Source organism: Scyliorhinus torazame, chromosome 16, assembly GCF_047496885.1.
Source record: "Scyliorhinus torazame isolate Kashiwa2021f chromosome 16, sScyTor2.1, whole genome shotgun sequence".
NCBI classification, from domain to species: domain Eukaryota; kingdom Metazoa; phylum Chordata; class Chondrichthyes; order Carcharhiniformes; family Scyliorhinidae; genus Scyliorhinus; species Scyliorhinus torazame.
The window spans coordinates 4,429,029-4,446,357 of NC_092722.1; the positions used below are offsets into that span (position 1 = coordinate 4,429,029).

The 17,329-nt window shown below is 44.9% G+C and overlaps 1 protein-coding gene across 2 annotated transcripts in view; it reads left to right on the forward strand.

The window, feature by feature from the left end:
- The window catches only part of cfap74 (cilia and flagella associated protein 74), a 209,875-nt gene extending 197,772 nt beyond the window's left edge, over window positions 1-12,103 (forward strand). For both annotated transcript variants that reach the window (XM_072477806.1, XM_072477807.1), the window contains exons 35-39: window positions 2,181-2,335; window positions 5,804-5,924; window positions 6,206-6,333; window positions 8,758-8,892; window positions 11,637-12,103. In XM_072477806.1, coding sequence (XP_072333907.1) covers window positions 2,181-2,335; window positions 5,804-5,924; window positions 6,206-6,333; window positions 8,758-8,892; window positions 11,637-11,735 — 638 coding nt within the window. In that variant the 3' untranslated portion in view covers window positions 11,736-12,103. The remainder of the gene's footprint in view (window positions 1-2,180; window positions 2,336-5,803; window positions 5,925-6,205; window positions 6,334-8,757; window positions 8,893-11,636) is intronic.
- Window positions 12,104-17,329: the final 5,226 nt, after the last annotated feature.

The following is a 17,329-nucleotide window of genomic DNA, read 5'->3' on the forward strand; positions in this document are numbered from 1 at the left end:
TCTAGCCGGCCACTCAGTAATATCTATGGGCAGGGGCGGATCTACTATGAAGCTAATGAAGCTTAAGCTTCAGGGCCCCTAATCCCGGAGGGGCCCCAGAAGCGACTTTAGTCCACATTGCTTAAAAATTTTGGGTCTGCTGTATGAGAAGGGATTTTTTAAAAATAATAATATTAATAATATAGTGTAATTCAATACAAAATAATAGTTAAAATAAAAATTTAAAGGTTATTAAAGTGTCATGTAGGCTAGCCGTAAATGAAAAAAAGTTCAAATTAAGGATGTTTCATTCTAAATATATTTAATATAAAATAATTATAAATAATTTAAAACACTATTAACATTTATGACAGAAATACAAACAGTAGATGACGTGTCGTAACAAAAAGGGGAGCCGTTGAAAAGGCAATCACAATGCTAACGTGAATTTTCAACGTGATAGCACTCGTGATAGCAATCTAGACAAGAATTGTTTTCAATAAAGTGTTCATAAGGATACAATATTTTAATTACCCCTACTCAAAAATAAATGCTATATTTAGAAAAGTAAGGTAAGTAATAAAGGTGAAATAGTGTTAGATTAGCCTAAGCCTATTGTTTTTATGAAGAGGTGAACGGAAGGTAGGCTACGACCGCATAGCCTAGGCTAATACTATATTACAAGTATTTATGAAACAGTAATAAAACGGTGAATTTGTGTTAAATTACAGGTGTTTATTATGAAAAGTGTTCAAATAATGGTAAAATTGTGTTACATTACCTTAGCCTATGAGTTTTGGTGGCCTAACTTAGTCTAGTCTCGTGTAGGCTAGCGTGAACATCGCCTAGTTTAGCCTATTTAGCTTATTTATTATAAATCTTAAAAAATGGCGCTTTACTTTCAGAGAAGGGGTTTTAAAAAAAACTCTTTCTCAGAAAGTAGACCTTAAAAAATGTCCTTTCAAAGCATGCAACAATAGTCGCACGACTCAAAGTGATTAATTTTTTGTTGTATATATTTCAACAATCCCAAAGTTTGAGAGTCAGTCGCACAGATGTTGTAAAGGTGGAGTGTCGCGGTAAGTTGGCTGTTCTGCTGTGGCTAATGTAATTTTTTGCCCAGAATTTATACCACAAGTTGGTAAAGCTGGAATATGCTATTTTAACAGTCGTTTTGGAAGAAGTGCTGGAGTGTTTCAACAAAACAAGTAAGAAACTCCAAACCCCTGGTTTTGATGTATTTGAAGGTTATCTTCTGCTATCATCTTTACTTTTGTTTGTTAAAGAACTCAGAGAAAATTCAGCCGATAGGATTGCACACTATGAATCAGAAGCAAAAGGTTTGTGTGAAGATATCACCTCAAGTTATTCTGATGCTTCCAAACGCATTGTTACAAGGACATTTTCAGATGGAACAAGTGGTATTGCTTCTTTGAGAGGAGCTGACAAATTTAGGATAGAAGTTCTATATCAACTCTATGACTGCTTGATAATCTAGTTACGCAACAGGATTGATCCATATGAGCAGATTGCAAAAAGGTTCAGGTTCCTCTCAGAATTGGTGAACAATTCTGAAATTGATGAGGACAGTATTAAACTTATAATATCGTATTACAAAGATGATATTGACCACAAATTAGTAAACGAGTGTTATCAGTTCAAAGAATATTTGCACCTTAGGAAATCCCAGAACACAGAAGAAAACACGCCATCTAAAATGCAATGCGCAGAAGTTCTTCAGCTTATTGGTGAGCAACACCTAATTGAAGTGTTCCCCAATATTACTACTGCACTTAAACTGTACTTGACAATGCCAGGGAATTGGACTTATCCGAAAAGGAAGAACGTACAGAGTTACAGGGGAAGGCACGAGATGTATTGCTCATTCAGAGAGCTGGTGCAGACACGATGGGCCAAAAGGCCTCCTTCTGGATTGTAACAGTTTTATGGTGGTGTTGTCTGAACTCAGGAATTTAGCGCGTGAGAAATTGAAGACATTGCCCATTATTACATCCTGTAGCACTGGACCCAAACCTCTTCCATCCTTGTCATGATCTGGTCAACAAATCCATAAGACTGAATAATCTTGAAAACTATTTGGTATTTCCAGTGAAAGTATTGGCGAGAGAGGGAGAAATAAAGTAACGCAAATTTAAATAAAATGCAATAACTGTAGTTACTTTATTTATATATTCTGCCAGGTACTCAAAATTACAGGGACCAGAGTGTCTTCAGTGTCTCTCCTATTGAAGGTTCCATAGGACCAATGCAGAGTCAAGAATTTGAAGTCACGTTCAGTCCTGACCATGAAAGTCTATATTACTCAGATTGCATGCAAGTGGAACTGTTTGACAAGGTAACTGGAAAACACCTAGCCAACCCTGTATCAAGCCACATTCGCAATTTACAATCACCTTTGCAGTATCCATAATAATAATTGCTTATTGTCACAAGTAGGCTTCAATGAAGTTACTGTGAAAAGCCTCTAGTCATCACATTCCGGCGCCTGTTCGGGGAGGCCGGTATGGGAATTGAATCCGCGCTGCTGGCATTGTTCTGCATTACAAGCCAACTGTTTAGCCCACTGTGCTGAACCAGGGTTACATTCTTGCACTCCTTTACATAGTTTTTATTCAAATGGGCCTGGGACCCTCTCAGGGCTTTGATTGTTGTCCATTAACCTCTACTGCAAAGTGATATGGACAAAACCAGGTTAATGCCTTATGTCTGACCTTGTCACCTCCCTGTTATAAAGCTTATGTTTCATTTGCATGTCCTACAAACAAGGTATTTTAAACAGGGGCCAGCTCTTTGCAGACAGCAGAAACAAAATGAGTACACATTGTGCCTGTTTCAGATAATCAAAATAAGTCATAGCCATTCCCAGGTCCATTCCCCAGGGCAATGCCTTGACCAATCAGAGTCAAGCTGCCTAGTTTAAATTTCACACAATGCTTGGCAGTTAACTGTCAGTCACCAATAACTGATGCATTCTTCATGGAAGCACCTCTACCAATCAAAGTCTACTTGCCAACCAGCACTCTCTTCCCATACCGTGTAAAATTGTTGCTTCCCCTGACATTAGTTTTCTTGTGATTGTCTTGATAAGTGCAAGACAGGAAACTTTGACAAAATATCATTTTTCAGCAATATTTAAATTTGTTCTGTTGAGTGTTTCTCTGGCTTGAGAGAGGGACCCAGACATACTTTTCAGCTAAATGCACAGCTAAAGAAATGGCGTCACAGTTGGTTATTTTTGGAGTTATGAAAATCTAGCAAGTCATGTCATTTGCTTGAGTGGTGTAACCAGGATCAACTGAAGATGGGACTGGGTCAAAAGTAGTGGGGGGGGGGGGGGGGGGGGGGGCGGTGTGGACACTGGCATAGTGGTAATGCCGCTTGACTTGCAATCCAGAGGCCCAGGCTAATAGTCTGGGGACATGAGTCCAGATTCCCCCATGGCAGCCGGTGGAATTTAAGTTCAATCAAGAAGTTATCTGGAATAAAGTCTCAGTAATAGTGACCATGAAAATATCATTGATCATTGTAAAATCTCATCTGCCCCTTTTGGGAAGGAAATCTGCCATCCTTACCCAGTCTGACCAACATCTGATCACAACAATGTGGTTGACTCTTCATTTCCTTCTGAAGAAAGCTGCTCAGTTCAAGGGTAACTAGGAATGGGCAACAAATGCTGACCTTGGCAGTAACACCCACAATCCATGAAATAATAAAGAAAAAATACTGTCAGAAACAATGATGGTAGACAAGCCATAAGACCAGAGACAGAGGAGCAGAATTAGGCCACTCAGCCCATCGAGTCTGCTCCGCCATTCAATCATGGCTAATATGTTACAGAAATAAAACTGAAGGAGATAGAGGGGAAGATTTTCACTGTTAATATATATGTGTGTATTTTGTGCCACTGATATTCGCTTCTTCATATTTTGTGAAAGCATGTCTAAAAATGTAAGTTTAAAACAGAGAGTCTGGATTTGTAATGCTCTATCACAATTAAAGGCAAGAAAGACTACCTATGCAAGTATAAGATCATTTTAGTGGCTCAAGATAATTAATGGAAAAGTTGTTTATTATCCTGGCAGCATTATCAAACGTTTACTTCGATAGAAAGGCTTGTGAACAACACACTCTTGACAGTAAAGAGAGTTGAAAAATTGCCTAGGAAATTCTAAAGTAATAAAGGGTAGAGTAAACTCTAAGAAATGTCACCGCATCATTATGTGCTGTGTTACAAATGTGGTAAAGCTTGCTGTGAAACTGAAACAAAAGTGCATTCAGTGGCGAGATTCTCCGACACCCCGCCGGGTCGGAGAATCACCGGGGGCTGGCGTGAATCCCGCCCCCGCCGGTTGCCGAAGTCTCCAGCACCGGAGATTCGGCGGGGGCGGGAATCGCGCTGCGCCGGTTGGCGGGCCCCCCCCGCGCGATTCTCCGGCCCGGATGGGCCGAAGTCCCGCCGCTAAAATGCCTGTCCCGTCGGCGTAAATTAAACCACCTACCTTACCGGCGGGACAAGGTGGCGCGGGCAGGGTCCTGGGGGGGCGCGGGGCGATCTGGCCCGCGATCGGGGCCCACCGATCCGCGGGCGGGCCTGTGCCGTGGGGGCATTCTTTCCCTTCCGCCTCCGCCACGGTCTCCACCATGGCGGAGGCAGAAGAGATTCCCTCCACTGCGCATGCGTGGGAAGCTGTCAGCGGCCGCTGACACTCCCGCGCATGCGCCGCCCGGAGATGTCATTTCCGCGCCAGCTGGCGGGGCACCAAAGGCCTGTTCCGCCAGCTGGCGGGGCGGAAATTCGTCCGGCGCCGACCTAGCCCTTCAATGTTGGGGCTCGGCCCCCAAAGATGCGGAGCATTCCGCACCTTTGGGGGTGCGCGATGCCCGTCTGATTTGCGCCGTTTTGGGCGCCAGTCGGCGGACATCGCGCCGTTTCCGGAGAATTTCGCCCCTGAAGTCGAAGGGCGCGATTCTCCACTCCCACGCCGGTTGGGAGAATCGCCTGGGCCGCCAAAGTTTCCGGGGACGCCGGTCCGAAGCCCTCCCGCGATTCTCCCAAGCGGCGGGAATGGGCCGGTCGTGTTTCGCGGGCCGCAGGCCAGAGAATCGCCGGATATACCCAAAATGGCGATTCTCCGGCACCCCCGCTATTCTGAGGCCCGGATGGGCCGAGTGGCCAGGCCAAAACGGCGGGTTCCCCCCAGCGCCGTCCACACCTGGTCGCTACAGTCGTGGGCGGTGCGTGAACGCTGGGGGGGCGGCCTGTGGGGGGGGGGGGGCGAGGGGGGATCCTGCACCGGGCTTCACCTGGAATGTGGGTTGGCCCGCGATCGGTGCCCACCGATCATCGGGCCGTCCTCTCTGAAGGAGGACCTCCTTCCTTCCGCGGCCCCGCAAGATCCGTCCCCCATCTTCTTGCGGGGTGGATTTGGACAGGACGGCAACCGCGCATGCGCGGATGACGTCCGTTATGCGGCGCCGGCCGCGTCATCTATGCGGCGCCGCTTTTACGCGGGCGACAAGGCCTGGCGCGGGTAGATGACGCAGCCCCGATACTGGCCCATTGTCAGGGCCTGAATCGGTCGGGACCGGGGCCGTTCCGCGCCGTCGTGAACCTCGACGGCGTTCACGACGGCGCGGCCACTTCGGCGTGGGGGTGGAGAATCCCGCCCCTTGTCTCGGAGTAAAGGTGTTGGCCTTTTCAGTGACATGTTTATTTAATCAGCCAGTTCACAAGCGGCTCAAAGCCGCAGCAGCTCCTTCTGTTTCGAGTATATTCCAACTTGATTGGTCTTTCTCTTTGCAGGTTGCTCATACGATCCAACTGAAGGGAGCCGCAAGGGAACATTTGATGTTTGTTGAAGGAGGAGACCCAATAACTGTTCCAGTCGAATCTTTAAGCATCCTACCAAGTTATGACGTAGCAGGTATATAGGGACTTGAATATGCCTTAAAGCCATTTTGCACACATCTGAAAGGGGGGGGGGGGGGGGGAGTGTCTAGTTGTTTTCCCTGTAAGCACGTTTACATTTTCCGCTCTTAATATGATGCATGTTCCCCGTGGCAGGTGGCAGACACAATTGCCCACTGTAAATGTGTCCGTTGTCAGTAATGTGCAGTCTTCAATTGGGAGGGGAACAGGAACAGTATAGCAGTCAGTCAGCTTGTAGAGTTTGCATCAGTGACTTTCTCCAATTTTTGCCCACAGACGTTCCTCGGATACTGAAATCAGTTCTGCTTATTCTGAAGAGCACAAAGTCTGACGACAAACTGACAACAGCTTTGGAAGAATTCCACGTGGGATGTATCCAATCGACACTAGCTAATGCTAAAAAGGTAACAACAGATTTACATCACCCTGAATTATAGCTGTACAACAAAATGCATTTTAAATATTTAAATAGAGGTACATGCACTAGAAAATGAAACCTCCTTATCTGTTTTTCCACTAAATAGGAGGTCAGCAAAGGGATAAATCATTCTGCATGCATACTACTGCTGAAAGTAAAACATTTTACTAACCACAATGTAACTGAAGCTGTCCGTGTGTTTCACATGAAGCACGTCCTAATCACTCACATTTGAAAAATCTAAATGCATTAAACTTTCTGAACAGCATTCTCAACAGTTCCTCCTATTTGGTACTATCGACAAACCTAACCAATTTACATTGACCTTCTGAATGTAAAAGGTTAATGTAAACTAAAAATAATATTGATCCTCAATGCCGGATTATCTGGATACATGGTTTTAGTGTGAGAATTGTGATGAGGAAGGAAATACCACACCAGTTATGAATCATCACAAATTGCTGGTCAGTCGCAAGGCAGCACAGTGATTAGCATTGTTGCTTCACAGCGCCAGGGTCCAAGGTTCTCTTCCCGGCTTGGGTCACTGTCTAAGCGGAGTCTGCACGTTCTCCCCGTGTCTGCGTGAGTTTCCTCCGGGTGCTCCGGTTTCCTCCCACAAGTCCCAAAAGACGTGCTGTTAGGTGAATTGGACGTTCTGAATTCTCCCTCTGTGTACCCGAACAGGCGCCGGAATGTGGCAACTAGGGGCTTTCACAGTAACTTCATTGCAGTGTTAATGCAAGCCTACTTGTGACGATAAAGATTATTAGTCAGCCTCAAAAAAAGATCACATTGCCAGCCTTCTCATGAGTTTCAAGAAAATGCTACATTTATGATGTTAAATCAAATTAAACTCGCAACAGAAAATTACGCCCGATATTTAACATAGAAACATTCAGGGCAAAGAAAGAGGCCATTTGGCCCATCATGTCCTTGTGCTGGCTGATAAAGACTTGCCAAGACTCATCCCACCTTGCAGTCCTGGACTGTAGCTCTGTAGGTTGAAGCAACTCAAATGCATTTCCAAGGGTTTTATAAAGGAGGATATCTGATTGTACAATCGTTTCAGGGATTGAGTGCCAGAACCCTCTCACCCTCTGGGATCGTATGAAATACGTGCAGGAGGAGGCCTTTCAGCCACTGGAGCTGGTCTGGAATTCAACAAGAGCATGACTAACCTGATTGCCTCTAGAACCCTACTTTATCGTCTGTCTCCCCATAACCCGAGACTCCCTTCTCGATCAAAAATCTGTCGACCTCAGCCTTGAATATATTCAATGATCCAGTCTCCATTACTCCGTGGGGAAGAGAACTCCAAACTATAACAATCCTTAGAGAGAAAAAATTACTCATCCTTTCTGTCTTAAATGGGTGACACCTTTATTTTTAAACCATGACTCTATTTCTGGTCATCCCCACAAGGGCAAACATCCTACCAGCAAACCACCCTACCAAGTTCCCCCAGAATCTCATAGGTTTCAAAATTGAAGTGAAATAATTTCCCTCTAATCCTTCTGCCAATTATTTAAAATCTATTCTCCTTGGTTATTCTCTGTGCTAACAGAAATAGATCCTTCCTATCCACTCTATCAGTATAAGGACTCTGATTTATGTTCTGGTAATTCCAAGTAACTTTTCCAACCCGGTCAGGGAGAAAATGGAACGAGAGTCACGTTCCTGCTGTTGGGATTTGTTTCTGACTTCATTTATTTCTTCTTACATTTACTTTCTGCCTCTTAGATTTCTTTCCCTCTCAAACCAATCTTTCCTTCCCTTATTTTATTTTTCTTTCTCTATCTAGTTTGACTCTATTTGCACCAGTTCCTTCTCAACTGTTTCCTCTGTTTCTTTGTCTATCCTTAAATCTCATTGGTTATGGAGATAGGCTGCTGGTCCCATCATTCACCGTGATCCCAGATTCCCCACTGACCTCACGTTCCCAACAGTTGACTTTCCAGCTGAAATAATAATAATCTTTATTAATGTCACAAGTAGGCTTACATTAACACTGCAATGAAGTTACTGTGAAAAGCCCCTAGTCGCCACATTCCGGCGCCTGTTCGGGTACACAGAGGGAGAATTCGGAATGCCCAATTCACCTAACAGCACGTCTTTCGGGACTTGTGGGAGGAAACCGGAGCACCCGGAGGAAACCCACGCAGACACGGGGAGAACGTGCAGACTCCACACAGACAGTGACACAAGCCGGGAATCAAACCCGGCCCCTGGAGCTGTGAAGCAACAGTGCTAATCACTGTGCTACCCAAGGGTGAGGGAAAAACATTTAACAGATGAGACATACCATTAGATGGGTGTGTGTGTATAAGTTTTAATTTACAGTCCAGCTGAAAAGGGGGTTTTCTGGAATCCTTTTTGAAACTACAATAATTTGGTGTCATTCTTCTTGTAGAGCGTTGAATTCACCATTGACAGCCCACAGGCACTTCAGATGAAAGGATTCACCTTTGATCCAGTCAAAGCCATGGTGGAAGCTGGTACCACAAAGGCTGTCACTGTTAGCTGGACGCCACCTAGTGGACATGATGTAAGTCAATATATTGTGAAATCTGATAACACCAGCTCTGGATGCAAAACAGTTTTATAGTTGGGAAATAAGTTCAGTACTTTTTATGCCTTAGAACTTAAGTTTACTCCTAACAATGATTTCTAAATTTAACAAAGGAAGTTTGAATAGTTTGTTAATTCAAGTATTTCAAACAGGGGCGAGATTCTCCGACCCCCACGCCAGGTCGGAGAATCGCCGGGGGCTGGCGTGAATCCCGCCCCCGCGGTTGCCGACTTCTCCGGCACCGGATATTCGGCGGGGGCAGGAAACGCGCCGCGCCGGTTGGCGGCCCCCCCCCCCCCCGCGATGGGCCGAAGTCCCACCGCTAAAATGCCTGTCCCGCCGGCGTAGATTAAACCACCTACCTTACCGGCGGGACAAGGCGGCGCGGGCGGGTTCCGGGGTCCTGGGGGGGGCGCGGGGCGATCTGGCCCCGGGGGGGGGGGGGGGGGGGGGCCACGGTGGCCTGGCCCGTGAACGGGGCCCACCGATCCGCGGGCGGGCCTGTGCCGTGGGGGCACTCTTTCCCTTCCGCCTTCGCCACGGTCTCCACCATGGCGGAGGCGGAAGAGACTCTCCCCACTGCACATACGCGGGAATGCCGTCAGTGGCCGCTAACGCTCCCAGACGGAGATGTCATTTCCGCGCCAGCTGGCGGGGCACCAAAGGCCTTTTCCGCCACCTCAAGGTTAAGATGCGGAGCATTCCGCACCTTTGGGGCGGCGCGATGCCCGACTGATTTGTGCCGTTTTGGGCGCCTGATATTTAATTGAAATTTGTGGTAAAAGTTGCATAGAGTATAGAATAACAAATGGAAATTTGGATATGAAGCTTTTATCCCATTGACCCTCATGCTATCCCAGGGAAGTATATTGAACGTTCACAACATTTAGAGTTATTTCTAATAAATGATTTTCCCTTTGATGTAAAATGCAACTGCAAACCATCTCTCACAGCTACCAAACCATGGAATGCTGTGCCTCGGGCATCACGGTTGCACAGTGGTTAGCACTGTTGCTTCACAGCTGCAAGGTCCCAGGTTTGATTCCCGGCTTGGGTCACTGTCTGATTATTATTATCAAAATACATTTTGCAATGTCTTTAAAATATTGAGTGAAGAAAAAAACATAGGTGATAGATTCCTGAGCAGGCACTGTCATGGAGAGTGAGCTGGTTAAATGTGGGGAGGAGTTTGTGAGGCTTTTGATACTATAGTTTCATTCATATTCTTTTCTGTTCATTCATTATATACTTCATTATTTTTCTATGCAATGTGCAATACTTTGCATTTGTCAGTGTCAAATTCAATTTGTGCTTGTTTGTCATGTTGACTGACCTAAGGGCAGCACAGTAGCATAGTGGTTAGCACAATTGCTTCACAGCTCCAGGGTCCCAGGTTCAATTCCTGGCTTGGGCACTGGCTTGGGTAGGGTGCTCTTTCCAAGAGCCGGTGCAGACTCGATGGGCCGAATGACCTCCTTCTGCACTGTAAATTCTATGTAAATTCTAAATCATTTTTAACTGCATCACTGTCCCCAACTGTACCTCTGCCAGTCTGGTGAAAACGGGGTGAGTTGGCTGGGGGAGTAGTCAAAATAAAAGCAACAGTTTACCCTCTGATTGCACTGCCTTCCCGATAGGAACCCAACAGTGACGTGCTGCTTTGAGCAAGTGCGAATCTCAGGAAGGCAATGGGGTCCCTCGAAATAGGTCCTTCCGATCATCTCCCTTAGCAGCAAGATCATTAACCCAGGGTGCATAAATGTAAACTAATTGGTGAATGGATTTGAGAGGAGTTAAGGAGGAATAATTTTCATCTGGATGCTGGTGGTGGTCTGGAAATCACTGCCTGAAAAGGGTGAAAGAGGCAGAAACCCTCATTACATTTAAAATATAATTGGATATGCACTTGAAGTATTGTAACCTACAGGGCTACAGTGATGTGGAGATGCCGGCGTTGGACTGGGGTGGGCACAGTAAGAAGTCTTACAACACCAGGTTGAATTTGCAACAGGTTTATTTGGAATCACTAGCTTTCGGAGCGTAGCTCCTTCATCAGGTGAGTGATGAAGGAGCTACGCTGCAAAAGCTAGTGATTCCAAATAAACCTGTTGCAAATTTAACCTGGTGTTGTAAGACTTCTTACTGTAAAGGGCTACAGACAAGGACTGGTAATTGAGATTATTCTGTAGAATTCTTTTGTAGCTAGCATTGGCTAATTGGGACGAATGCTTCTTTCTCTGCAATTTAAAAAAATATTTCTTTGTGCAAATTAGGTCCCAGTGCACCAATCCTGTACTGTTAAAATCAAGGTCCCTGGCACTACTGCTCTGCATATCTCAGCGTGTTCTGCAAAGGCTATAGATTTTGACATCCAGGTTAGAATCAGCAGGGGTCAAAATAGGACCCTCAACTCCTCCTGGAAGTTGATATTCCACATCTTTGAATAATCCTGAACCAAATTTTTACTTAGTCTATGTTATACTCTGGATGGAACATTATCAAAGCTTTTTGAAAGTCCAAGTAAGCTGTATCATAAAAGTACATTTTTCTTGGGGAATTTCAATGTTACTGTGCCCCCATAAATTTCATACATTTTAGCATTTCCAAATAGCTTTTTTTAAAGAAAACTGGAGTATTGTAAAGTTTTGAACTAGAATGCAAAGAAAAGTATACTTGAGCTGTCCAGTTATTTAAATAAAATTTTAAATTTTGTTTTCAAGCCATTTCAAATAATCTCAGCTACAGTTAAAATGTCTATCAAAGGAGACATCACGGAAAATTACCAAATCATTCTAACGGCAATGGTTGTTTCAACTTAAGATGAAGCACTTGGAGGGATTACTGAAAAGACTTCTTGTATACAAGACGTTTATATGTTGCAGGAAAGGCAAAGTCGTTTAAATTCTTATATTTAAGTTTTCAAAGTCGGCAATCTGAATAATGTTTAACTTTATTTACTCGTCTACAACTTCTACTGAATGCATTCTGCTGCGAAAAGAAGTCTTTGTGAGTAAAGTTGTTCCAATCTCGATGTACTCAGGACTTTTCATATTTTGATTTTTCTTATTTGTTTTTTCTAAATTACTGTAACCTGTTCATTCTTATAAAAGACTACAAAGGATTGTTTTTAGTCTTTTTATAATGTTAATGAAAGTGTTTATTACATAGTATCACTCTGGCACTTGTATTCCAGTGTCTGCTTGATTTACTGCTTCCTTATTCCAGCAATAACCATATATATTGATATACAAGGCGCCTTGTTAACTTGGAGTGCACTTGTGACAAAGTTATTTGTGTACCTGTTGGTCAAACTATATGAGGGTCAGAATGATTTTTGCAATTCATCTTTACCGTTCATTTTACTTGTGTGTTTGTGTGAGTAGATACGTGTATGTATGTGAGCTGATTGTCATTTATTTTTGTAAAAGAGATGATTTTGTTTATGAGAATGTGTTTTTTAAGGATTCGAGAGCGGCGTGGAACCAGTTAAATTTACTTGGGAAGTAAGTTCTGGGGATGGTGGGTATTGGCGGTAAGTGTTGAGAATTTTTGGTGCATCTTCTAATTGAGGTATGATAGCGAACAATATGAGTAGCTAGTGGATGGATAAAGTAATTGTGTTCAGAGCTTTGAGGTAAATTGGGTGGCAATGAGTTCGGGCATTCAGAGTGGGATATCCAGATTTTGGGTTGGTGTGAGGGGCAAACAAGATAGTTGCAACTGAGAATTTCATTAAAAAAAGAGATGATGGAGAAAAGGTCTCCTGAGGGAACAATTAACTCGGGAATAAAGGGGTGTCGCCCAGTATTATACCGCGCTTCGTGCATTAGTGGATTTTGCTTTATAGTTCATTGTTTTTTTGGTTTTATCTGAGAATTGGGTAATACATGAAGGGGAAGGAGTTGCTGGGTTATGGGTAAAAGAATAGGACTAATTGGATGGCTCTTTGAAAGATCTGGCACAGGCTCAATGCGCTAATCGGCTGCCTTCTGTGCTGTATCATTCTACGGTTTTATCTGTTTTTCTGCCAATACTTCTTGATATTATCCTTGGTTGTTGGTTCCGTTCAGTAACATCACACAAAATGGTGATAGTTGAGATCATTTGCACACATCGCTCACCACCCCAAGATCCAGGTTAACCGACCACTCACACGCACCGCCACATTTCACAGGAGACCTACCTTTGCTACCTTTGCTTCACAAGTCTTGCCTCACAGAATTGTAATGTTCTGCAGTATAACCTGCAGACAACGCTGGGAATGGAGACGGCTTTGTACATGGAGTGAAGTGTAGGAAGATTCAAGCCACCGGATTCTTCCACTCCACAGCCAAGGACATCTGCCAAAACAGGAAGTCTGCAACGTGCATTTTTAACAAGAAGGTAATAAGGGATGAACAGCCTCACTAGTTTCCCTGTGTAACAGAAGGCACATGAGTAACAAGAGTTTCCAGGAGTGCATGGCATCATTGCTGGCACCCGTGTGAATTTCATCAACCACAGAAATAGAAAGGTTTCCAATCAATTTTCCGCTCAGGTGGTTTCTGATTGTTTGTGAGTCTGTCAGTGGCCATTATCCAAGAAGTTGTATGATGCAGAGTCGGACAAGAAACTCTGTTACAATGTCCTTTAAGGAAATCAAATCGAGGCCACAATTCTCCGTCCATTTGCTGGCTGGTGGTGGGATTCTCCGCCCGTGGGTTTCCCGCCGGCGTGGGGTGGCTCCAATGGGAATTCCCATCGGCTGTGGTGGGAGCAAAGAATCCCGCCACCAGTGAACGGCACGCCACCTCCCACCACCGAGAATCACGCGGCTGGGAGGCCGGAAGGTCTGCCCCTAATTTCCATGTGGGTTGCTGAGCGCACCGAGAGCATCTCCAGATTGAACCTGAATGTTTCCGGTTTCTCCATAGGCACCTCTAGCTGCGAGAGAAATGCGCCTTTCAGCTTGAGCATAGTGAACATTATGTAACCAATAATATGTACAATGTTCTGTAGGACCTTTCAGAGGGTGCAGGACGAGCTAACGTAAGCTTGTGTCATGGGCCCCACAAAGGATATGTGAGGAGCCTGATAACAGAACGAATACAGCACAGGAAGAGGCCGTTCAGCCCATCATATCTGTACTGGGCCTCTAAGCAATTGATCCTCAACCATTCCCCTTCCTTCCCATAACCCAGCACATTTTTCCTTATCAGATAATGATCCAATTCCCTGTTGAATGCCTCAGTGGAACCTGCCTCCACCACACTCTCAGACTGCAGATTTCAGACCATAACCCCTCGCTGTGTGAAATATTTCTCCTCCGGACTCCATTGCTTCTTTTGCCGATTACCTTAAATCTGTGCCCTCTCGTCTTGATCCTTCCACCAATGGGAACAGCTTCTCCCAATCTGCTCTATCCTGACCCCTCATGATTTTGAACACCTCTATCAAATCTCCTCTCAACCTCCTCTTCTCAAAAAAACAGTCGAAACTTCTCCAATCGATCTACGCAACTGAAGTGATTCATCCCTAGAACCATTATCGTGATTCTTTCCTCCACTCTCTCCAATGCCTTTGCATCTTTCCTGAAGTGCACTGCCCAGACTCAGACGCATTATTCCAGCTGAGGCTGAACTAGTGTCTTCGACAAATTCATAACCTAACCTCCTTGCTCTTGTATTCTATGCCTCTATCGATAAAGCCCAGGATACTGTCTGCTTTTCAACCTTGTTTGCAATCTGTCTTGCCACCTTCAATGAATTATACACCCAGGTCTCTCTGCTCCTGCACCCCCTGATAGCAGCAAACCTTTTCCTCAATTGCAGCCAGTTGTGAGACATTAACTTGGTTGGTATCTAAGCTTTTGCAGCAGGCTGGCCTTCAGTCCCAAATAACATCATCTTACTTGAGTGCCGTTCCTGCAAAAGGATTTATCAACAGCATCAAGAAAGCACTAACTACGCTTCACCATGTCACAGTGAACTACCGTCCACTTTACTCCACATATCCTATTATGAGGAGTTGCTCAATGGATTTTATGTTAGTCAGCCAAATCTGCTAGCTTTTCCATGAGCCAGTTTAATTGAAAATTAGCAGAAGGACGTCTATAACTCCTGCATGGGGATGATTGTTCCCTAGTGCTGATTGGGCTGTGAGGTAGCCAGCACGAATATAACTGGTCAGCTGCTATAGAAGTGAACAGGAAGGAGTGAGAACCCTGGGACGTGTAACCAGGTCCTGCGCAAATACTGCTGTGATGCTAAGTAAACATCTTTCTCGTGAACTCTTCGGACTCCCCCTTTGCCGTTTACTTCAAGGGCCTTGATTTCAAAGTGTAACACAGCTCACCCTGTGGTCTGCACCATTCACTAGTTGAATGCTATTTGTGTTTTAGATTAGGGCTTAGATATTTATCTTCTAAGAACTTGCAGTGAACTTGAGAGACTCCTGTCCAAATTATTTCACTGCACATGTTCAACCATTGTTTACTTCCCTTCCCTCTGTTAATTAATTCTGAGCCCGAATGGTAAAGTAGAAACAGGTGCCAATCTTTTATTTAACACCAGATTTATTTACAGAATGCAATATTACAATGTCTGCCTCATGCCTAGTGTCTCAGAAGTCTCTTTTTATATGTACTCAATCAATCAATACTCTACGCGAGTATATCTTAACTTTAATAATACAATGAACACACACTCTAATATTCATGTGGAAAGTCTAAAGCATTAACTTTTAAATATATTTTGGGATTTCTTTTCAGTATGTTTTGTGCCCAGAGAATACTCAATTCAAGGGAGGAGAGGAGATGAAATAGGGTGCATCTCCACTACTGGGGAGTTATAAGGTTACCTGAAGAAAATGGGAGCTTAGACTGTGAAAACAGGCTGCTATGCCACAAGGAGGCACCACTGGCAAGCCTTAACTTGTCCTCTGCTGATGTGCACACACATCAAACCTGATTTTAACTCCGAGTGATTTAGAATCAGGCACATCTTTTCAACAGCTAGATGGTGATCAGGAACAGGGACTCTCACACTGGTACTAAAGCTGTTTGGAACATTCCTGCTACCGTCAGCTGAGATCTGGTTATTCATGGACAACAGTCAACTGGTAGTGGTGCGAGGACCCGGACTCTGCCTTCTGCACCGTGACTGGTTACAGAGATGCTGCCTGGATTGGCAGCTAATCTTTTAAATGAGCACAGCGGATTGTACGAGGTCCTGGGAAAACGCCCAGAAGTCTTCCAGGAAGGCCTGGGGAAGATGAAAGGGGCCACAGCTAAACTCTACATTGACGCGGATGCCCAACCCAATATGTTAGGGCCCGTCCAGTCCCATACGCCCTCCTATTGAAGGTAGACGATGAGCTGAGCCGGCTGGAGCACTTACCAATTATGTGCCCGATCCAATTCGCAGAGTGGCAAGCATCAGTGGTCCCGGTGCTGAAGCCAGACAAGTCCGTCTGCTTATGTGGCGACTATAAAATGACGGTCAACAAGGCCTCCTGTTTGGATCGGTACCTCATGCCATACATAGAAGACCTTCACACAAAGTTGGCTGGGGGCCATTTTTGCCCAAAGCTGGACATAAGCCAAGCATACCTCCAGCTGGAGTTAGACACAGTGTCCAGAAAATATGAAACCAATAACATCCACAGGGGATTGCATTAGTGCACTCAGCTCCCACTTGGGGTGTCATCCACACGTGCAATTTTCCAATGAGTAATGGAAGGCATTCTTCAAGGCTCTCCAGGGTGGCTGTCGACCTGGACAGTATACTCATTACAAGAGACACTGAGAAGGAATACCTGGACAATCTAGGAGAAGCCCTTCATTGATTCTCAGATGTAGGAGTCAGCTTGAAGAGACGCAAATGTGTCTTTCAGGCAAAATAATTTAGCAACCTAGGAAACCGGGTTGACAAAGATGGGTTGCACCTGGTAGAGGAGAAAGTCTGAGCCATCAAGCGTGCCCTGACACCCGAGAATACGGCAGAGCTAAGGGTTTTCTCAGGGCTTGTCAATTATTACGGGAAATGTATTCTGAATCTGGCTACCATACTGATGCCCCTGCAAGCGCTTCTAAAAAAGAACCGAAAGTGGGCACGGAAGGCACCACATGAAGAAACATTTGCCAGAGTAAAGCACCAGTCACTATCATCCAGATTACTGACCCGTCAAAACCACTCATCCTCATGTGTGACAACTCCCTATACGTCATTGGGGCAGGGTGGTTCCATTGGTGGGGTGATGGGACAGAGTGGCTGATAGCCTACGCATCAACAACTCTGGCTGACGCAGAACACCGCTACCCTCAAATTGAAAAGGAAGGCCTGGCCATGATTTTCGCAGTCAAAATGTTTCATCAATACGTCTCTGGGCATCATTTTTCAATAATCACGGACCACAAACCCTTATCCGCCTTTTC